Below are 23,311 nucleotides of genomic sequence, written 5' to 3'. Positions count from 1 at the left end.
AACTACAGGAATGCACCACCATGCCCGGCTCCCTACACTTTTTTAATTGGGTTTTTTTTTTTTTTTATTGTTCCTCAACAGAAACAGCTCTTACAATAGGGGTTAACAGCAACATAACACACGAAATTGGGAATATAATACTATAAATGCAAAGTTCATGAGATTTAAATTTATCTTTATACACTGTGTTTCAACAACAAAAGCCCCTTACTGCAATTTACCTCCTTTATAATTTCAGCTGACTACTCTGGCCTGGATCAATTGCTTTTTTAATTACCCTGGTTAAGACATTTTCTTTAAATATTTTATTTATTTATTTATTTATTTGAGAGAGAAAGAAAGAAATAGGCAGGGAGGAGAGAGAGAGAGAGAATGGGTATGCCAGGACCTCCAACCACTGCAAATGAACTCTGGATACATACGCCCCCCTCTGTGTCTGGCTTACAAGGGTCCTGGGGAATCAAACCGAGGTCCTTTGGCTTTGCAGGCAAATGCCTTAACCACTCAGCCATCTCTCCAGTCCTAGTTAAAACTTTTTGTTTGTTTGTTTGCTTGTATTTTTTGTTTGTTTTTCGAGGTAGGGTCTCCCTCTAGCCCAGGCTGACCTGAAATTCACCATGTAGTCTCAGGGTAGCCTTGAACTCACAGTGATCTTGTCTTTGCCTCCCAAATGCTGGGATTAAGGGCATACACCACCACACCTGGCTTTAGTAAGACTTTTGAAGCTAGATGCCTACAGGGGAACAAAATATAGAATAGTACTCACAAGATATACATGTCAATCACAAATTCAAGAATTAAAAAAAAAATACGTTTATTTGAAAAATATGCCAGGCATGACAGCTCACTCCTGCTCTCAGCACCTGGTAGGCTGAAGCAAGTCAGCTGCTGTGAATCTGAAGCCAGCCTGGACAAGAGTAAGAGCCCCATCTCAAGAAAAAAGGAAAAACCTGTCATCAAAATAAGACTCCACCCATTACACTGTCCCTCTAGAAGTTGTTTCATGCTCCTCACTAGCATTATAAGCTCGTTTACTTTAAAAGTTATAATTTTTTTTTCAAAAAGCTGTTTCTAAAAACAACATGATATAAACAGAAACAATAAGCTTATTTTAAGACATTTCCAGCACTGACATAGAATTCACATTGCAACCACAACTGCAAAGCAAAATTCATAATAGAAGTCACTAAAATACCACTAAAGTTGGCTATGTTTAAGAGGAAAACACTTACCATATAACAATAAGAGCATTAATTTAGGGTACACTGAAAACTCTGGTAGGAACACAAGGGCAGGAAAGTAATATGGCCTGGGAATTACGTGTAACTAAGCAACACTGGAAATTTAGTATCTTTCAACAAGAACAATGAAATGCTAACAAATATGATAATTTTCATGTTAATTTAATATAAATAAAAATTATTTCTTCTGGGCTGGAGAGATGGCTCAGCAGTTAAGGTACTTGCCTGCAAAGCCTAACTGCCTGGGTTTGATTCCTCAGTATTGACATAGAGCCAGATGAACAAAGTGGCACATGCATCTGGAGTTCAACTGTAGTGGCTGGAGGTCCTGGCACACCCATTCATATTCATTCATTCCCTCGCTCTCTCTCTCTTTCTCTCCTGGGTGTGGTGGTACACACCTTTAATCCCAGCACTTAGGAGGCATAGGTAGAAGGATCACTGGATCACTGTGAGTTTGAGGCCAGCCTGACACTCACAGTGAATTCCAGGTCAGCCTGTGCTACAGAGAGACTCTGTCTCAAAAAAAAAAAAAAAAGTGGGGAGAGGGAGGGCAGGGCAGGGAAGGCTGGAGAGATGGCTCAGTGGTTAAAGTTACTTAACTGCAAAACCTGACAGCCTGGGTTCAAATCCCCAGTGCCCACATAAAGCCAGATGCAAAAGGTGGCACATGTGTCTATAGTTCGTTTGCAGCAGCATGATGTCCTGGTGTGTCATCTACATTCTGTCTGCTTCTTTCTCGCCACCTCTCTACCTCTTTCTCTCCCTCTCTCTCTCAAATAAATAAATACGCTTTTTAAAGAATTACTTCTTCTGTTTCAAGTATATACTCCATACCTAAAGTTATGCCATGACCCAAAAATAACGACTGTTTCAAGCGAAAGATTAATAAGGAAAATGGAATCCACCTACAAATGGCTTTCACTTAAGGAACATAAGAATCAGACAAAACAATAAAAAAACACCAGAGAAGAGCCAGGGGAAAACTTCATGAAAAGATTTTCTAAGCTCTCTGGTGGCACTCCAGAGCAGAGGGATGAGGGACTCAGGTCAGCCTGGGCTACAGGAAGACCCTACCTTGAAAAACAAACAACAGAAACAATGTTTTTCTAACATTCAGTAGTATTTATTCAGCTACCTATAAATACCTAGTCCCTCCCCCCACGTGTGCGTGTGTGCACGTGTGTGAGATGGGTGTATGCACACGTGCAGATATGCATGCCTCTGTGGAAAAGCCAGAGGAGAAGATCAGGTGTTCTTATCACTGATCTACACACTTCCTTGAGACAGGGTCCCTCCTGCAACTGGGAACTGCTGTCAGTAATGAGCTCCAAAGATCCTCTGCTCTTCGCTACCCTCCCCCCACAGACTGAGGTACCAAACATGCCAGGCCATGCCCAGCTTTCAGGGGAGTCAAACTTGATGGTTTCCAGCCTGAGAGGACCTTGTGTTTAATCAGCAAGTGCCCTTAACCACTGAGCCACCTCCCCAGCCCATCCAGTCCTCTGGAAAAGCTTCAGGATCTCTCCATAGTGGGCAAGGTTCTATTAGTTACCAGATAAAAGAATTGCATCCAAGATGAATGATGTAATCAAACAGTTGTTTGTTCTAACAAAGGAATATTCATGAACACAAGTTTTAAACACAAGTAGAGAATGTGTTTCTGGAGGTTTCTTTCCCCACTCTTAGTCTACTGATTACAATTAGGAAAGTCTGAACTTAGCCAGGTGTGGTAGCACACATCTGGAAACCTAGGGCTTGCAAGGTGGAGGCAGGAAGATCAAGAATCCCAAGACAGTGCAAAGCTACTTTTATGCTATTGACAAGTTTGGTAAAAGACTATATTTGCAGTACCAAAATTATATCTTTTCTTTTTTTTTGGGGGGGGGGAGTTGAGATAGGGTTTCACTATTCAGACTACATGTTCTTTTTTATCTTTATTCTTTTAAAATGGGGGGGAGCTGAGCATGGTGGTGCCACACGCCTTTAATCCCAGCACACGGGAGGCAGAGGTTGGAGGATCGCCATGAGTTTAAGACCACCCTGAGACTACACAGTAAATTTCAGGCTGACCTGTAACCATTCTATGTGTCAAAAGTTAGAAGGGCGTGAGGAGGGCTGCAGAGATTGCTCAGTGGTTAGGGCGTTTAAGTACAAAGTCTAACAACTTGGGTTCAATTCCCCAGTACCCATGTAAAGCAGATGCACAAAGTGGCACATTCATCTGGAGTTCATTTGCCATGGGTAGAAGCCCTGGTGCACCATTTCTTTCTTTCTTTCTCTTTCTCTCTCCTTGGAAACAAATTATTTTTTAAGTTAGAAGATAATTCAAAATAAAAAATGTCAAAACTATTGTAAAATACTCACATAGCTTTCCAAAGTGATACATTTTAACCATCCATTTTGGATATCTAATTTTTAGTCTGCTGCTGTTAAACAAGTTACATGATATTCTTTTGTTTTGTTTTGTTTTGTTTTTCGAGGAAGAGTTTCACTCTAGTCCAGGCTGACCTGGAATTCACTCTATAGTCTCAGAGTAGCCTTGAACTCACAGCAATCCTCCTACCTCTGACTCCCCAGTGCTGGGATTTAAGGCGTGCGCCACCACGCCGCCCGTCTGGAGATGTTAATTCTTAAGGGCCCCAGCTACTAAGGAGGTTGAAGCAGTAGGATCAGAAGTTCAAGGCTGCCAAAGTCTCCATCACAACTTAAAAGAACTTCCTCATTTTACTGTACAATACATATAAAGCACACCAAATCTTCAGAAATGCGTCCTCAGAAGAGGCTAAGAAAACCAGTCATTCAGATCCAAACAAAATGCGTATTTTTTTTAAATGCCTGTGAATGGCTCTTCTTGTCTGTTTCTATATTTTAGACGTTCAAGAGGCTGCCAATTTCGCCTGGCCGCGTGCCCCTTTCCTTGCTGGGGTTTACTCAGGTTACAAGTATCCCTTTATGCATACCTTACACTCTGACTTACTGACTGGGGGCTTTGGCAGCCACGATAACAACTTTGCAAAAGCGATTGCCTTTTGCGGGGTGCCAAAAAGATCCGGGCTGCACCCCGAGCCTCAGCAAGCCCCGTTGACTACTTCCCGGCCCTGAGGACGCTGGGCGGGAAGTTCTTCCCAAAGCAGAAAAGTCGCCTGGACTCACCGCCCCAGGCACCCCCGGGGAGGGGCACGCCGCAGGGGTTCGGATCGCCGCCCCGGGGTGGGCTGCCGAAGGGGCTTGCCCGGTGGACCTTGGGCAAGTCCCCAGCCCTCCCGGAGGAAAGGGGAAACTCTGGGAAGGTCGTCCGAGGAAGCAACCCTCCAGCCTGTCCCAGTGGGGAGTTCGGTGGGCTCCTGGCACCCACCGGGAAGCGGATCGCTCGCCCGTCAGACGATCCGGGCGCGCCCCCCACCCCCGGGGACCCACGTGTGCCCGAGCGCCCCGTCCCCAGGCCAGAGGGAAGCTGACCGCCAGTCGGTGCCCCTCCCCTCCCCTCCCCTCCCCCGCGGCGCGCACACGCCCGCCGCCCCTCCCTGCGGCCGCCGCCACCCCAACCCCGTCGGGCCCGAGGGGCGCAGGACGGCCTGGGACGCCCACCTTGAGCTGGGACTTGGACACCTTGCCGCTGTGGTCCAGGTCGAGCGCGGTGAAGGCGTGCCAGATGGCCTTGAGCAGCTCGTCCTTCAAGCCCCCCATGGCCACGGTCCCGCGGCCCCCAACTACCCCAGCCAGAGCGCCCCGCCGACCCCTCGGTGCCGCCGCTGCCTCTCCAGGGCCGACTCCGCCCGCCGCGCCGTCACCTGACCGCAGCAGGCCACGCCCTCCCTCGCCAGGCCACGCCCTCTCCTTCAAGCCACGCCCTCCAGTCAGGCCACGCCTCCAGCATGGCCACGCCCACTCGCTCGGAACCGCGCAGGTCAGCTCGCCTGCGCGCTTGGACTTTTCGGCCTCTGTCCTGTCTGAACCCCACCTAAGAGCCCTGCGGTTGGTTCCCAGACCCACTCGGTGCTCGTGTACACCCCAGATAATAAATGTCCCCCATCCTCAGGAGGAAAGGCGCGAGGGACTGGAGCTGCAGTCTGTCTTGCAGACCTGGCTGGGGGCCCTGGGACGGTGAAGAGGACAGACCGACAGACAGACTGAGCCTTAAATGCTGCCTCAATGCCAAAGTGGGAGGATGAAGTCCTCGGAGGAAAGTTGATTCGTGCATTTTGCAAACGTCAGGTGTAATAGCGTCTGGGAGCAGAAATGGATTTTTTTATTTATTTATTTATGTATGGAAGAGAAGTAAATAGTAAATGCGCCACCTTACATGGGTACTAGGGAATTGAACCTGGGTCCTTAGGCTTTGCAGGCAAATACCTTAACCACTAAACCATCTCTCCAGCCCAGAGATGGGTATTTATTTAAGGTGAGTTCGGAAGTGGACGGGTCAGTCAACCTTTTCTTCCTAACTCTCCACTGCTGGAGATCAGTTCACATCTCAGGATGTGTGGTGCTATCCAAGGTGAGGCTGCTGTTGCTGGGGGCTCTGGTCTGGCATGGTTGCCTATCTGGGAGGACTCCAATAAATCACTCCTTTGTTCTAATCACAATGGGTGCAACCACTTAAAAGAATTTATCGGGGCTGGAGAAATGGCTTAGTGGTTAAGACATTTGCCTGTGAAGCCAAAGAACCCACATTCGATTCCCCAAGCTTCAGGTAAACCAGAAAGCCAAGGTGGCAGTCTGGAGTTTGTTTACAGCGGCTGGAGGCCCTGGCATGCCCACTCTTAAAAATTCAAAAAAATAAACCAGGCGCGATGACGCATGCCTTTAATCCCAGCACTCGGAAGGCAGAGGTAGGAGGATCACCATGAGTTCGAGGCCACCCTGAGACTCCACAGTGAATTTCAGGTCAGCCTGGACTAGAGCGAGATCCTACCTCAAAAAACCAAAATAAATAAATAAATAAATTCAAAAAAAAATAAAAAGAACTTATCAAAGTCTTTCGGGAAGAAGTGCCTTCTCCCACCCACTGTAATGGTTCAACAATGGTCACTTGAACCCTTCAGGTTTCCAGTGCTCTGAGTGTAAAATGAGCATGTTTTAAGGATGTTCTAGAAGTTCTAGCATCCTGAAACACCACCTCCTCCTGGATGACCTGGATCTGAGTAAGTTAGCACACAATGCTTCTCTGTCCAGCACTACACCGAACATGAACAATATGAGGAGTATAAATACCAAGAGCTTCAAAGACAGGTAATCCTTGAGTAAAAGTGTGGTCTTGTTTTCACCTTTAAGACCCTAAAAGCACATGTACATTAAAGGGAGAGAGGGAGGAAAAGGGATTTGGGAGGAGGAAAAACAGGAGCTGCCTCAATGAGTTAAAGGTCAAAGGCAATCTTGCAGGGCTGAATGGAAGGGCAGAACCAAAGGACAGCAGCCAGCAAAAGAGTCACCTCCCACCACCTTGCCAGCCCTAGGGTGCCAGCTCATGTCACCACCATTGATCAGGATTTTTCTTGCCCTGACAGAATCTAGCTCCTGTTATCTTCCCTGAATGCAGCTCAAGTCCAGTCAGCAAAAGCACACACGGTTCAACCTCTGATTTCTTCATGCCAACTCAGCTTGCCCTACATGGCGGCAGAAAAAAAATCCTAAATCAGGTGTGACAGCCCATGCCTGTAATCCCAGAACTCTGGAGGTGGAGACAAGAGGATCACTGAAAGTTGGAGGCTAGTATGATCTACATAACAAATTCCAGAGCAGACAGGCCTACATAGCAACACAAAAAAAAAAGAAGAAGAAGAAGAAGAAAAAGAAAAAAAAAGAAATCCTAATTCTGAAAGTTCAGTTTAACAACTTGATGACAGTCCTCCTCTCTCAGTATCTGGAAGCCACCAAATATATTTCAAAGCCTTTAGTTTGTTTTGTTTTTCAAGGTAGGGTCTCGCTCTAGTTACAGGCTGACCTGGAATTCACTATGTAATCTCAGACTGGCCTCGAACTCACAGAAACTCCTACCTCTGCCTCCTGAGTGCTGGGATTAAAGGCACGTGCCATCATGCCCGACTATCCTTCCTATTTAATGTAAGAGGAAAGCTACAAAAGCCATGAGTATTGATAGATGATTCTCCTGTCTCTGCTCCCAACAGGACCGGGGTTACAGGAGAGCATGGCCATGCTCAGCTGTTTACGTAGGTGCTACAGACTCAAATTCAAGGCAAACCGAGCCCTCTTACACTCTCATGCTTCCAGGATAAACTCTCTCACCCACGGGATCGTGGACATGGGGACCATGCCCTAAGGGTTACACCTTTTTGCTTGCTGCTCCCCCAAGATGTGAGAAAGCTCAACCAAGTTCCCTCCTGCTACCGTACTTTCCCCACCACGATGGACTGTCCCCCCACCCATGAGACAAAATAAATTCTGATTCAGGGTCGAGAGAGATGGTTCGGTGGTTAAGGTGCTTGCCTGCAAAGCCTAACAACCCTGGCTCAAGTTCAGTTCCTCAGGACCCACGTAAAGCCAGATGCACAAAGTGGCGCACGCATCTGAAGTTTGTTTGCAGAGGCTAGAGGCCTGGGGCACCCAGTCTCTCTGTCCCTCTCTCTTCTATCTCTCTCTGCTTGCAAATAAATAATTTTTTAAAAATAAAACATAAATAAATACTTCAATGAAATTGCTGTGTGTTAGGTATTTTGTCACAGTAACAACAACAAAAAAAAAAAAGTAACTAATATACCCCTATTTCTTGATATTTCCATTCTGGCCTGCTCCTTCCCAGAACTGTGCAGCTATCCTGAGAGAAGCTAGTCACAGGGAATGGCTACTTGGAAAAAGGACAGAAATGGCCAACTCCCGGATTTTGAAGTCATATCAGCGCTGATGTCAGATATGTGAGAGAAAGAGCCATCTAGGACATTCTGGTCCTAACAGATACAACCTGGAGAACAAGTGAAGCCTTCCAAGCCAACCTGCTGAAGCCTCGGCCATTGGTAAACACAAAGATGGAACATTCCCACTGTGTCCTGCCCTATCTTCTGGCCCACTGGGTCACGAGTACAATTAAATGGTGGCTGCGTTATGTCACTGACTTTGAGGGTGGATGATTAAGTAGCATTAGGTAACACAGCAATAATGGCAAGATGTTTCCAAAATGATGCTTCTGTCCCTTGCTCACCAGAGAAGAGCCTGTCCTAGCCCACGCAGATCCATCACCTGGAAGGATGGGCCTACCTTCACAGACCAACAGAAAGAATTAAAAAGAAAGGAGGGGGCTGGAAAGATGGCTTAGTACTTGCCTGTGAAGCCTAAGGACTCTGGTTCAAGGCTCACGTCTGGAGTTCGTTTGCAGTGGGTGGAGGCCCTGGAGCACTCATTCTCTCTCTCTAGCTCTCTCTCTCTCTCTGCCTCTTTCTATGAGTGTCGCTCTTAAATAAATAAATAAAAATAAACAAAACAATAAATAAAAAGAAAGAAAGGAGGCAGAAAAGCACACCACTATGAAGGGGAGGGTTATTATAGAAGGAAAAAAAAAATAGCAAGGGAAACAGCCGTCACATGTGAGAGCAGTGGCTGGAAGGGATTGAAAATAGGATAGCAGTGTGTGCGCGCACTCGCTCGTGTGTGCGCGTTCATGTGGGTGAATGCTTGTGTGGAGGACAGCCTTGGGTTTGGCTCTCACCTTCCAGCCTGCTGTGCCCCTCTATACACACCGGGCTAGCTGGCCCATAAGCTTCCGTGATCCTCCTGTCTCTGGCTTCCATCTTTCCATTGGCACAGGGAGACTACCTCATTGATGATCCAAACTCAGACATTCAAGCTTGTGCGGTAAGCCTTTCATCGCATCTCCAAAGTGGGGTTCTAAAATGTCTCCAAGGTGTTCAGATTTGTACTTTTTTTTTCTTTTGGTTTTTTGAGGTAGGGTCTCACTATAGCCCAGGCTGACCTGGAATTCGCTATGTATTCTCAGGGTGGCCTCGAACTCGTGGTAATCATCCTACCTCTGTCTCCTGAGTGCTGGGATTAAAGGTGTGTGCCACCACTCCCGGCCCCTTGTTGTTATACATTTTTTAAATTTCAGAAAATTTTACTTATTAGCGAGCAAGAGAGAGAGAGAGAATGGATGCACCAGGTACTCTAGCCACTGCAAACCAACTACAGACACATGAACCACCATGTGTGCTTGGCTTACATGGGTTCTGGGGAGTCAAACCTAGGTCCTTCAGCTTCACAGGCAAGTGCCTTAACTAATAAACCTTCTCTCCAGCCCTTAAATGTTCTGATATATGGGCATGCCAGGATCTCTTGACACTGCAGATGAACACCAGATGCTGGGGTTACATAGGGGCTAGGAAATTAAACCCAGGCCAGCAGGCTTTGCAAGCAAGTGCCCTTAACCACTGAGCCATCTCTCCAGCCTTATTTTTATTCTATTTATTTGCAAGAGACAGAGAAAGAGGCAGAGAGCGAGAGAGAGAATGGGTGCACCAGGGCCTCCAGCCACTGCAAATGAACTCCAGATGCATGCGCCACCTTGTGCATCTGGCTTACGTGGGTCCTGGAGAATCGAGCCTTGAACCAGGGTCCTTAGGCTTCACAGGCAAGCGCTTAACCGCTAAGCCATCTCTCCAGACCCCTATTTTTATTTTTGAGACAAAATGTCACTATGTTGCCCAGGCTTGCCTCAAACTCCACATTTCAAGACACCCTGCCTTAGCCTCCCAAGTAGCTGAGACTACAGGCATCTGCCATCATTGCCCCTGGCTTTGAAAAGCATTCTGACAAAGGAAAGGGTATTGATAGGGTTTCATATGGCCCAGGCTGGCCTCAAATTCACCATATAGCTAAGAATGACCTCAAACTCTTTTTAAGAAAATGTAGTTATTAAATGGGCATGGTGGTGCATGCCTTTCATACGAGCTCTCAGGAGACAGAGGTATGAGAATCACTGTGAATTCAAGGCCACCCTGAGACTACATAGCAAACACCAGATCAGCCTGTGCTAGAGCAAGACCCTACCTCAAAAAACCAAAATATGTATTTATTTATTTGCTAGGAGAAAGAGAGAGAGAGATAATGGGTACACAAGGGCATCTTGCCACTGTAAATGAACTCCAGATCCACGCACCACTTTGTGCATCTGGTTTTATGGAGGAACTAAGGAACTGAACTCAGTCCATCAGGCTTTTCAAGTAAGCACCTTTAGCCTCTCAGTCATTTCTCCAGCCTGCCCTCAAACTCTTAATCCTCCCTAGTGCTGGGATTACAGAAGTGCGCCGCCATGCCTAACTTAAAGTATTTCTTTCTTTCTTTCTTTTTTTTTCTTATTCTTTTAAACAGGGCCTCATGTAGCCACTCTGGCCTCAAACTTGCTATGCAGTTAAGGATGACCATTATTAATGCTCCATCTCCCCAGTGCTGGGATTGTAGCTGTGCACCACCGCACCCAGTTTATGTGGTGCTGGGAATCAAACAAACCCAGGGCTTTATGCATGCCAGGCAAGTTCTTGATCAACTGATCTACACCCCCAGCTTTAAATACTTCTAATTCACCGTGTATGTGTGCGTGTGTTCTTGTCTAAGTTAGTTTATTTATTTTCAATCAGAGATTGAAAGAGAGAGAGGGAATAGGCATGCCAGGGCCTGTTGCCACTGCAAATGAAGTTCAGATGCATATGCCACGTTGTGCATCTGGCTTTATGTGGGTACTGGGGAATTGAAACTCGGTGGTCAGGCTTTGTAAGAAATGGCCTTTAACCTCTGAGCCATCTCTCCAGCCCCTGAGTTAGTTTTGTTGTTAATATTCTTTTAAGTTTTTTATTTATTTATTTTATTTTTATTTACTTATTTGAAAGCAATAGACAGAGAAAGGCAGATAGAGAATGGGCACGCCAGGGCCTCCAGCCACTGCAAACGAACTCCAGATTCATGCACACCCCCTTGTGCATCTGGCTAACATGGGTTCTGGGGAATTGAGCCTCGAACCAGGGTCCTTAGGCTTCACAGGTAAGCACTTAACTGCTAAACTATCTCTCCAGGTCCTTCTTTTAAGTTCTTATTTTTATTTATTATGGACAGAGAGAGGGAGAGAAAGAAAGAATTAGAGAGAATGAGCACACCAGGACCTCTAGCCACTGCAAACTCCAGACGCACGTACCATCTTGTGCATCTGGCTTTTACATGGGTACTGGGGAATCGAATTTGGGTCCTTAGGCTTGGAAGGCAAGTGCCTTAATTGCTGAACCATCTCTCCAGCCCTACTCATGGCTTTTTAAGTATATATATTTTTATTTATCTATTTACTTATTGGTGAGAGAGAAGAGGCAGAGAGAGAATGAGCATGCCCAGGCCTCTAGCCACGCAAACGAACTCCAGATACACGTGCCACTTTGTGCATCTGGTTTACAAGAGTATTGGAGAATCGAACCTGGATCCTTAGGTTTCACAGGCAAGTGCTTTAACCACTGAGCCATCTCTCCATCCCCAGTCCCCACTCATGGCGTTTTTGTTTTTTGTTTTGTTTTTGGTAGACTCTTGCTGTAGCCCATACTGACCTGGAATTCACTACATAGTCTCAGGGTGGCCTCAAACTCACAGAGATCTTCCTACCTCTGTCTCCCAAGTGCTGGATTAAAGGTGTGTGCCACCACACCCAGCTCCCATTCATTGCTTTCATATATATATATATATATATATATATATATATATATATATGTATGTATGTATGTATGTATGTATGTATATGTATATGTATATGTATATGTATATGTATATGTATATGTATATGTATATGTATATTTATTTAACAGAGAGAAAAAGGGACAGAGAGAGAACAGGTATGCCAAGGCCTCCAGCCACTGCAATGAACTCTAGATGCATGCACCACCTTGTGCATCTGGCTAATGTGGGTCCTGGGGAATCAAACCTGGGTCCTTTGGCTTTGCAGGCAAACACCTTAACCACTAAGCCATCCCGCCAGCCCCCACTCATTGCTTTCTAATTGTCACAAATAAATGGTGTTTCTTCCCCCGACACAAATAAATATTTTTAAAATAAGTAAATTAGTAAATAAGTCAAAATAAATTTTTAAAAATGAAGATTAAAAGCCAGGCATGGTGGTGCATGCCTTTCATCCCAGCACTCAAGAGACAGAGGTAGGAGGATTGCTGTGAGTTCAAGGCCACCCTGAGACTACAAAGTGAATTCCAGGCCAGCCTGAGCTAGAGCAAGACCCTACCTCAAAAAACAAAAGCAGAGCCAGGCATGGTGGCACACACCTTTAATCCCAGCACTTGGGAGGCAGAGGCAGGAGGATCGCTGAGAGTTCAAGGCCACCCTGAGACTACATAGCTAATTCCAGGCCAGCCTGGACCAGAGTGAGACCCTACCTCGAAAAAATAAAATTAAGATTAAAAACTAGTACTGAATAGGTTGATATTGTATATATGTAACTACAATGATTGAAATGGGGAGGTAATATGATGGAGAATGGAATTTCAAAGGGGAAAGTGGGGGGGGGGCGGGAGGGAATTACCATGGGATATTTTTTTATAATCAGGGAAAATGCTAATAAAAATTTTTAAAAAATTAAAAAATCAGAGAAAAGCAAAAAAAAAAAAAAGATTAAAAACGAAAAACCAGGGCTGGAGAAATAGCTTAGCAGCTAAGACGCTTGCCTGCAAAGCCTAAGGACTCATGTTCAACTCTCCAGATCCCACCTAAGTCAGATGCACAAAGGTGAGGCAAGTGCAAGATTGCACATGCCCGCTAGGTGACACAAGTGTCTGGCGTTTGGTTGCAATGGCTGAGGCCCTGGTGTGCCAATTTCGCTTTCTGTCTTGCTCTCTCTAAAAAATAAATAAATAAATAAGCCAGGCATGGTGGCACACATTTTTAATTCCAGCACTCAGGAGGCAGAAGTAGAAGGATCATCATGAGTTTGGGGTCACACTGAAAGTACATAGTGAATTCCAGCTCAGCCTGGGCCAGAGTGAGACCCTACTTCAAAAAACCAAAAAATAAAAAATAAGCCAGTTATGGTGCTCCATGCCTTTAATCCCAACATCTGGGAAGCTGAGGTAGAAGGAGCACTGTAAATTGGAGGCCAGCCCGGGGCTACAGAGTGGGTTCTTGGTCAGCCTGGGCTAGAGTGCCACTCTGCCTCAAAAAAGGGGAGCTGGATTGGAGAGATGGCTTAGCAGTTAAGGCGCATGTCTGTGAAGCCTAAGGGCCCAGGTTCAGTTCTCCAGGTCCCACATAAGCCAGATGCACATGGTGGCACATGCATCCAGAGTTTGTCTGCAGTGGCCAGAGGTTCTGGCAAGCCCATTCTCACTCTCTCTCTCCCTTTCTCTCTGTCTCAAGTAAATAAATAAATAAATAAAAATAAACCTTAAAAAATAGAAGGGGGGAGCTGCAGAGACGGTTCAGCAGCTAAGGCATTTGCCTGAAAAGTCTAAAAACTCGGGTTCATTTTCTCAGTACTCACGTAAAACCAGATGCACAAGGGCAAAACCAGATGTACAAGGTAGCACATTTGTCTGGAGCTAGGGTTAGTGTTTGTAATGGCTATAGAGGCCCTGGCGTGCCCATTCGCTCTCTCCTTCTCTCTCTCTCTCTCTCTCTACCTCTTTCTCTCTCAAATAAATAAATAAATGCTATATTTTTTTTAAAAAAAAAGTTATTTTTTTGGTTTTTCAAAGTAGGGTGTCACTTTCTAGCCCAGTCTAACCTGGAATTCACTATCTAGTCTCAGGGTGGCTTTGAACTCATAGAGATCCTCTTGCCTCTGCCTCCTAAGTGCTGGTACTAAAGGCATGTGCCACCATGCCCAGGTTAAAAAAAAAAAAAAAAAAAAATTTTAAGTGAAGCCCTACTTGAAAAACTCAAAAAGTAAATAAATAAAAATTAGTGTTGAGCCGGGCATGGTGGCGCACGCCTTTAATCCCAGCACTTGGGAGGCAGAGGTAGGAGGATCGCCGTGAGTTCAAGGCCACCCTGAGACTACAGAGTGAATTCCAGGTCAGCCTGGAGCAGAGTGAGACCCTACCTCGAAAAACCAAAAGAAAAAAGAAAAAAAAAATTAGTGCTGAAAGCTGGGCGTGGTGGTGCATGCCTTTAATCCCAGCACTCGGGAAGCAGAAATAGAAGGATCACAGTGAGTTCAAGGCCACCCTGAGACTACATAGTAAATTCCAGGTCATCCTGAGCCACAGTGAGACCCTACCTCGAAAAACCAAATAAAATTAGTGCTGAAGAGGACTGGAGGAATGGCGTAGTAGTTAAGACATTTGCCTGCAGAGCCAAAAGACCCTGGTTCAATTCCTCAGGACCCACATAAGCCAGATGCACAAGGTGGCACATGTGTCTGGAGTTCATTTGCAGTGGGAAAGTTCATTTGCAGGTGGGAAAGCAATGCAGTAGGACACTGGAAATGCTAATGTCCTGCTCTGGCCACCACAGATAAGCGCCCCTCACCACAGGCAAGCCTATGGGATGCCCCACCACACCACACACATGCCTGTGTGGACACACACACACACACACACACACACACATGCAACTAAAAAAAAAAAATTTTTAATAAAAATAAATAAATAAAGATGGGAGCTGGAGAGATGGGTTAGCAGTTAAGGCACTTGCCTATGAACCCTAAGGACCTAGGTTTGATTCTCCAGGTCCCATGTAAGCCAGATGCACAAAGTGGCACATGTGTCTGGAGTTCATATGCAGTGGCTAATGGCCCGGGTGCACCCATTCTCTCTGTCCCTCTCTGTGTATGTGTCTCAAATAAAAATTTAAAAAAAAATTAAATAAATTGGACATTGTTTAAATATAAATAAATAAATAAAGATGGGAGACAGGCCTTTCAAAAAGAAAAAAAATACCTGAAAAGTAGATGGCCTAATAAGAAACTCAAGAGAGGGCCAGTGTGGCTGGAGGAGGGCAAACCAGAGAGAAGAAAGTGAAGAGATTAGCCTCCCAGCTCAGTAAACTGGGCACGCCAGGCCCGTCAGCTAACTAAGTGGAGTTCTTATCTCCCCCCACAGGCTTAAAATCCCCTGTAATCAGTGGGCACAATCTGGCAGGCGGAAACAGAAATGCTGAGTCTGAGATGGAAGCTGGCAGATATAGGGGTGACATCCGGCACCTAGCTCTGGGATCAGCCACTGATAACATTTTCATTGCTGCCATTAACCTACAGCTTTCCCCAGGAAGTGAGGAAACTTCTGGTTCCACAGGATGGTTCTGAAGCTAGTTTTGAGTGTTTAGCAGAGCCTTGGAGAGTCAGACCTGCCCGGTGGTCTCAGAGCCAGATGAGACTGCAGGCTACTCAACAGACAAAACCAAGGCCCCTCAATGCCTTCAGGGTGCCACGGGGTGGGGGTACACACCTGTGATCACAGCACTCAGGAGGCTGAGACAAGAGGGCTGAGAGTTCAAGGCCAGCCTAGCCAACATATTGAGACCCTATCTCAAAACAAACAGGTAACAGCAGGTGTGAAAGCAGACCTCATGACTGCAGCCATCCAAGTGGGTGAGACAGTGACAGAAAAGACATGAGTCAATAGAAGGCTTGCTTTGGTTTGGTTTGAGACAGAGTTGGGGTTTTTTGTTTGTTTGTTTTGGGGGGGGGTTGTTTGTTTTGTTTTTGTTGTTGTTTGTTTTCTGCTTTTTGTTTTTCCAGGCAAGGTCTCATCCTAGCCCAGGCTGAACTGGAATTCACTCTGTAGTCTCAGGGGAGCCTTAAACTCACTATGATCCTCCTATCTTTGCCTCCTGAGTGCTGGGGTTAAAGGTGTGCCTGGCTCAAGATCCCACATTAGCCAGATGCAGAGGTGAGGCAAGCGCAGGGTCACACATACCCACTAGGTGACGCAACATCTGGAGTTGGATTGCAGTGCCTGAGGCCCTGGCCTGCCAATTCTTCTCTCTGCCTCTCTCTGTCTTGCTCTCATTCTCTCTAAAAAATAATTTTAAAGAATGGCTGGAGAGATGGCTTAGTGGTTAAGGCACATGCCTATGAAACCTAAGGACCCAGGTTCGATTCTCCAGGTCCCACATAAGCCAGATGCACATGGTGGCACATGCATCTGGAGTTTGTTTGCAGTGGCTAGAGGCCTTGATGCACCCATTCTCACTCTCTCTCTCTCTCTCTCTCTCTCTCTCTGTCTCTCTGTCCCTTTTTCTCTGTCTTTAATATATAAATAAAAATAACTCTTAAAAATTATATAATAATAATAATAAGCCGGGCATGGTGACACACACCTTTAATCCAAGCACTCAGGAGGCAGAGGTAGGACGATTGCTATGAGTTCGAGGCCAGCCTGAGACTACGTAGTGAATTCCAGGTCAGCCTGGACTCCAGCAAGACTCTACCTTGAAAAACCAAATAAATAATAAAAAATAAAAGTAATACTGTAAACCTAAACTTCAGAGGTGGGGGCAGGAAGATCACAAGTTCAAACTGATCCTGGAGTATATAGAGTTGGAGACCAGCCAGGGCTACATGAGACCCTGTCTCTAAATCCACAAAAGGTGCAGGAAGAGTGGGGTTGCTCTGCACCCTTGCTAGCATTTGGGGAGACTTTGGACTTCTGACTTTGTACTTCCTCAGTCTCTTTTGTGCTTTCTTTAAGCCACTCCTTAAATGTTGACACTTCCTGGAATTCTAGACAATTCTATAGTTTTACTTTCCACTCTCTGTGGCTGATCTCATCCCTCAAACACATGCGAGTCTCAACTGAGCTGGACATTACCCATAAGCCCTCAGGCCACACTCTCGCCCCTAACCACAGACATTTCCTCAGGTTCTGCCTGTTACTCTTGGTGAGGATCCATTGTGTGGTCTGGTCTCTGATTTCTGCTTTTATTCCACATTCTCCTCCTCTATATGCTCCTTGCCCTTTCAGAGTTCACCACTCACTTAAGGTCTGCTTGGCTTCCCCCCACACCCCTCAATGGTTTTTTGTTTTTTATTTTTTTTTTTTGCTTTTTACTTTTTGCTTTTGGAGGTAGGAGTTCACTCTAGCCCAGGCTGAGCTGGAATTCACTCTGTAGTCTCAGGGTGGGCTTGAACTCATGATGATCCTCCTACCTCTGCCTCCCGAGTACGGGATTAAAGGCACGCGCCACCACGCCCGGCTCCCCTCAATATTTTTCACTGTGGTTAAAAACATACAACATAAACCGGGCGTGGTGGCGCGTGCCTTTAATCCCAGCACTCGGGAGGCAGAGGTAGGAGGATCATCATGAGAGCGCTGTGAGTTCAAGGCCAGCCTGTGACTACACGTGAATTCCAGGTGTGAGAGTGAGAGCCTACCTCGAAAACAAAAACAAACAAACAAACAAAAAAACATACAACATAGAATAAAACAAAATTTACCATGTTATCAATTTTTTTTTGAGGCAAGCCCAACAGACTGGCTTTTTTTTAATAAGAGGGGTGGAAGCCAGGCGTGGTGGGGCACGTCTTTAATCCCAGCACTCGGGAGGCAGAGGTAGAAGGATTGCCACGAGTTCAAGGCCACCCTGAGATGATAGAGCTAATTCCAGGTCAGCCTGAACCAGAGTGAGACCCTACCTCGAAAAACCAAAAGTAAATAAATAAATATAAGAGAGGGGGAATTGGCACTGTAAGGCCTCCAGACACTGTAATCGAACTTGAGACATGTGCACCAAACTTGTGCATCTGTGTGACTTGTGCATGCATCACCTTGTGCATCTGGCTTGCTAGGGATCTGAGCCCTTAAGCTTCGGTGGTGGCCCCGTCCCTCCTGCTGGCCCTGCCGGATGGATACTGGTGAGTTACCGCTCAGAAGTAGCCCAGCGCACCCTCTGAAGAGTTCCCCTCTCCCTCACAGATTTCTGATCCAGCATCATCTCTCTCGTCATATAACCCCAACAAAGGGTTTCCTGGTATGAAATCTGCCTCCATAAAGTCAGATTTCATTGTGTAACACATTACCTTTTTTTTTTTAACCTGTTTATTATGTGACCATCAGGATGACTTTATGTTTTTTACCTTAGTACACAACTTTTTGGCTTAATCAGTTTTCAATATATACTCTTCTCTTGCTAGGAGTTGAGTACTCACCCCAAAAATCATGTTGAGGTGCTGGAGAGATGGCTCAGCAGTTAAAGGAGCTTGCTTACAAAGCCTGCAGGCCTGAATTTGATTCCCCAGTACCCACATAAAGGCAGCTGCACAATGTGCTGCATGTATCTGAAGTTTGTTTGCAGTGGTATGAGGCCCTGGAGCAACCATACTTTCTCCCTCTCTCTCTATCTTATAAATAAATATTTTTTTAAAACACATATTTTTCTGGGGGTGGAGGGTGAGTGGTACACGCCTTTAATCCCAGCAATCAAGAGGTAGACATAGGAGGATTACCTTGAGTTCAAGGCCACCCTGAGATTGAATAGTAAATTGCAGGTCAGCCTAAACTAGAGTAAAACCTTACCTCGGGGCGGAAAAAAAAATATTTTTTTAATCATGTTGAAACAGTTAGGTGTGGTGACGCATGCTTTTAATCCCAGCACTCCAGAGGCAAAGATAGGAGGATCGCCGTGAGTTCGAGGCCACCCTCGAACTACATAGTGACTATATAGTGAATTCCAGGTCAGTCTGGTCTAGAAGGAAACCCTACCTCGAAAAACCAGGAAAAAAAATTAAAAGATTAAAAACTCATGCTAACATTTAATTACTGGGGCTGGAAAGATGGCCTGGAAGTTAAAGGTTCTTGGTTGCAAAACATGAAAGCTTTATGGGCCAGGTTCGATTTCCAGTGCCCATACAAGGCCAGATGCACAAAGTAGTGCATGCATCTGGAGTTGGTTTGCTGTGGAAGGAGGCCCTGGTGTGCCTATACTCACTCCCTTTCTGTCTGCCTCTTCTTTCTGTAATAAATAAAAATATAAAAATGTAATTACTACTGTCAGCTAGTTTGAGGGCAGAAACAATCCAACTATGGCATTCCTAAGTAGGATCTTTGGGGAGTAATTAAAGTTAAATGAGAACATAAGGGAAGGGCTAATCCAAAGGGACTTTTTTATTATTTACTTATTGTTTTTATTTGAGAGAGGGAAAGAGGTAGTGACAGAGAGAGAGAGAGAGAGAGAGAGAATGGGCACTCCAGGGCTTCCGGCCCCTGCAAGCGAACTCCAGATGCATGTGCCACCTTGTGCACCTGGTTTACGTGGGTACTGGGGAATTGAACCAAGGTCCTGTGGCTTTGCAGGCAAGCTCCTTAACCACTAAGCCATCTCTCAAAAGGACTTTATAAGGAGAAGGGTGAGTTGATGTTCTGTTGAACCATGTCATGCTCTGCCCTGCTTTGGGACTCTGCACAGTCCTCACTAGACTTAGCTGTCTCACAGCCTTGAACGTCCCAGCCTCCTGAACTATAAGCCAAATATTCTATTTTTTTTTTTTAAAATAAGGATTCTTTATAAATTACCAAACTTGTGGTATTCAGTTACAACTGAAAAGTGCAGGGGCTGGACTTCGCCTTTCACCAATGCAGGACGTTCTTGTCGCCTGTCCAGCCCTGGCCAGAAGCTCTGGATGGAAGACATTGGTGGGGGTGGAGCTGCTGGACAAATGCCAGGGACTGAGTAAGGGAACACATCCCCACTCAAGGCAAGCCAATAATTTTTTTTTTACTTTTTACTTTTTATTTTTTTGCTTTTTCAAGGCAAGGTCTCACTCCAGGCTGACCTGGAACTCACTCTGTAGCTCCAGGCTGCTGGCCTCAAACTCATAGTGATGTTCCTACCTCAGCTTTCCAAGTGCTTTGATTAAAGGCTTGCACTACCATGCCCAGCTGTTTGCTTGTTTAAGTACAAAATCTGGATGCTGGATGTTGAAATCCATTAAAGAGTGAGTAGAAGGATACCGTATCCAGGTGGCATACCTAAGGAATACTTTTACTTTTAAAAACATCAGTTTCTAGAGCCAGGCGTGGTGGCGCAACACCTTTAATCCCAGCACTCGGGAGGCAAAGGTAGGAGGATCGCCATGAGTTCAAGGCCACCCTGAGACTACAGAGTTAATTCCAGGTCAGCCTGGACCAGAGTGAGACCCTACCTCAAAAAAACCAAAAAAAACAAACAAACAAACAAACAAACATCAGTTTCTGCCCAGTAAGCACTTCTCTTAAAGTTCATACCCTTATATTAATGCTACTCTCACTTTTGGTAGAGAACTTTCTCTTTTCAGATGGCAGTGACCTTGGGATGACTCAGAAGGCATCATGGTGCTGGAAAGAAGTGGCAGAGGAGTGCTCAGCACTGCAATATCTCTATCACACCTTCCAAGGCTCAGGGTCGATTGCAGAAGAGGTGGTGGAAAGAATGCAAGAGCCAAAGGAAGGGTAGGACTCCTTACAACGTGCTCCTCCAGACACAAAATGGCCTGGATATCCATGACCTCACAGTGCCTGACACTATCTACACAAGACCATCGTAATAGGAGGAAAAGATCTGACATCAAAATAAAAGAGACACTGATTGAGATGGGGAGGGGATGTGATAGAGAATGTAGTTTCCAAGGGGAAAGTGGGGGGGGGGTATTACCATGGGATTTTTTTTTATAATCATGGAAGTTGTTAATAAAAGTTTGAAAAAACATCAGTTTCATTAAAATTTTGTTTGTCCCACTCTGTATTATTTTGGTTTGAATTTTAAGAAAATTAAACTGGGCATGGTAGCACACGCCGTTAGTCCCAGTTCTTGGGAAGCAGAGGTAGGAGGATCGCCAAGAGTTCAAGACCACCCTGAGACTACATAGTGAATTCCACATCAACCTAGAGCAAAACACTACCTCAAAAAAAAAACAACAACAAAAAAAAATCATTAATTTCTACTAAATGCTTCATTAGTTTTTACCTTCTATTTCTATTTCTGTACCCTCCTCTTTTTTATCTTTATTTGAATCGTCTGCCGTCATTCAGAACTTACCTTACTGAAGCAAATTTATTTGCATTCATTTTTGGTCTAAACTATATTTAATGCTCAACTGTAAGATTTTCCAGTTAACTGCACGTGTGTATTCCTCAGCTATTTATAAATGACCTGGGTTCTGCTTTGATTGTAATCACCTCTTTTCTTTTTTTTGAAGAATCTGTATAAGTATGAAATAAATTCACACTTTAGTGTTATAACCAAATGGAGCTTGTTAACAAAGAAAATCTGGTACCCTACTGGGCATGATGGCTCATGCCTCCAATCCTAGCACTGGGGAGGCTAAGAAAAGAGAATCACCAGGAGTTCAAGGCCAGCCTGACTACAGAGTGAATTGTGAGTTGCAGATCAGCCTACCTTAAAAAAAAAAGCCGGGTGTGGTGGTGCATGCCTTTAATCCCAGCACTTGGGAGGCAGAGATAGGAAGATCTCCATGAGTTTGAGGCCACCCTGAGATGACATAGTGAATTCCATCCTGAGCTAGAGTAAGATCTTACCTTGAAAAACCAAACTGAGAGTGGGGGAGAGAGCTGGAGAGATGGCTTAGCAGTTAAGGCACTTGCCTGTGAAGCCTAAGGACCCAGGTTCAATTCTCCAGTACCTACATAAGCCAGTTGCATCTGGTGGCACATGCATCTGGAGTTCATTTGCAGTGGCTAGAGGCCTTGTGTCTGGAGTGCATTTGCAATATCAAAAAGCCCTGGTGCACCCGCACTCTTATTCTCTCATGGGCCCACATGCGCAAATCAATAAATTTAAAATAGGGGCTGGAGAGATAACTCAGTAGCTAAAGGCACTGGCTTACAAAACTTGCTGGTCTGAGTTCAATTCCCCAGTACCCAGGTAAAGCCAAATGCATAAAGTGGTTCATTGGCAGGAGCAAAAGGCCCTGGCAAACCCATTCACATTCTCTCTCTCTCTAATAAATAAATAAATATTTTTAAAAATGAATGACTTTGGTCAGAAACTTAAAAAAGTAAAGAATGATGATCAGTTCTAAAAGAAAGAAAGAGAGAAGGAAGGAAGGAGGGAAAGAAGAAAGGGAGGGCCAGGCATGGGCCTTTAATCCCAGCACTCAGGAAGCTGAGGGAGGAGGATCACTGTAAATTCTAGGTCAACCTGAGATTAGATAGTGAATTCCAGGTTAGCCTGGGCTAGAGTGAGACCCTACCTTTAAAAAACCAAAAGTCATCATTATCATCATCAAAAAAGAAGAAAAAAACCTGGCTGGTGAGATGGCTCAGTAGTTAAGGGACTTGCCTGCAAAGCAAAATGACCAGGGTTCAATACACAAAGTGGTGCATGCATCTGGAGTTCACTTGCAGCAACTGGAGGCCCTGGTGCACCCATTCCCTGTGTCTTTCTTCTGTGTCTGCTTACAAATAAATAAGTAAAAATATTTTTTTAAAAAGGAAGAAAGAGGGCTGGAGAGATGGCTTAGCAGCTAAGCGTTTGCCTGTGAAGCCTAAGGACCCCAGTTCAAGGCTCGATTCCCCAGGACCCACATTAGCCAGATGCACAAGGGGGTGCACGCGTCTGGAGTTGGTTTGCAGTGGCTGGAGGCCCTGCCACTCCTATTCTCTCTCTCTCTCTCTGCCTCTTTCTCTGTCTGTCGCTCTCAAATAAAATAAACAAATAATTTAAAAAAAAAGGAAGAAAGAAAGAAAGAAAAAAGAAAGAAAGAAAGAAAGAAAGAAAGAAAGAAAGAAAGAAAGAAAGAAAGAAAAAGAGGGCTATGCACACTCCCCTGTTGCTATTGTCCACCTGATGTTGACCAGGGGATGATGTCCACCCTCTGCTCATGCCATCATTTTCCCCTGCCATTGTGGAGCTTCCCCCTGGAGCCTATAAGCCAAAATAAACCTCTTTTCCCACAAGCTACCCTTGGGTGGGTGATTTCTATCAGCAATGTGAACCTGACTGCAACAGTAAAGTGGTACCGAGGAGTGGGATTGCTGCTAGACATCTGACTGTGTGGCTTCGGCCTTTTGGAGCTGATTTTCAAGAGGAATGTGGAAGGAGTTGAAACCTTGGCCTAAGAGATGTCTTGCAGTGCTGTAAGTACAGCCTGATGGACTACTCTGGTCAGAGTTGAAAGATCTGAAGGCAGTAAGAACTATGGACTG

At 45.3% G+C, this 23,311-nt stretch overlaps 1 protein-coding gene across 1 annotated transcript in view; it reads right to left on the bottom strand.

Annotated features, from left to right (window-relative positions):
• Swap70 (switching B cell complex subunit SWAP70) overlaps nucleotides 1–4,953 on the bottom strand; it is an 80,695-nt gene extending 75,742 nt beyond the window's left edge. Inside the window, exon 1 of the mRNA XM_004650873.3 lies at nucleotides 4,833–4,953. Within this exon, the coding sequence (XP_004650930.1) occupies nucleotides 4,833–4,931 (99 nt within the window). The 5' untranslated portion in view covers nucleotides 4,932–4,953. The remainder of the gene's footprint in view (nucleotides 1–4,832) is intronic.
• Between the last annotated feature and the right edge of the window lie 18,358 nt (nucleotides 4,954–23,311).

Source organism: Jaculus jaculus, chromosome 3 (genome assembly GCF_020740685.1).
Source record: "Jaculus jaculus isolate mJacJac1 chromosome 3, mJacJac1.mat.Y.cur, whole genome shotgun sequence".
Classification (NCBI taxonomy): Eukaryota; Metazoa; Chordata; class Mammalia; order Rodentia; family Dipodidae; genus Jaculus; species Jaculus jaculus.
Note: the sequence above shows the minus strand (reverse complement) of the source record. Positions and strands in the feature narration are given on the sequence as shown.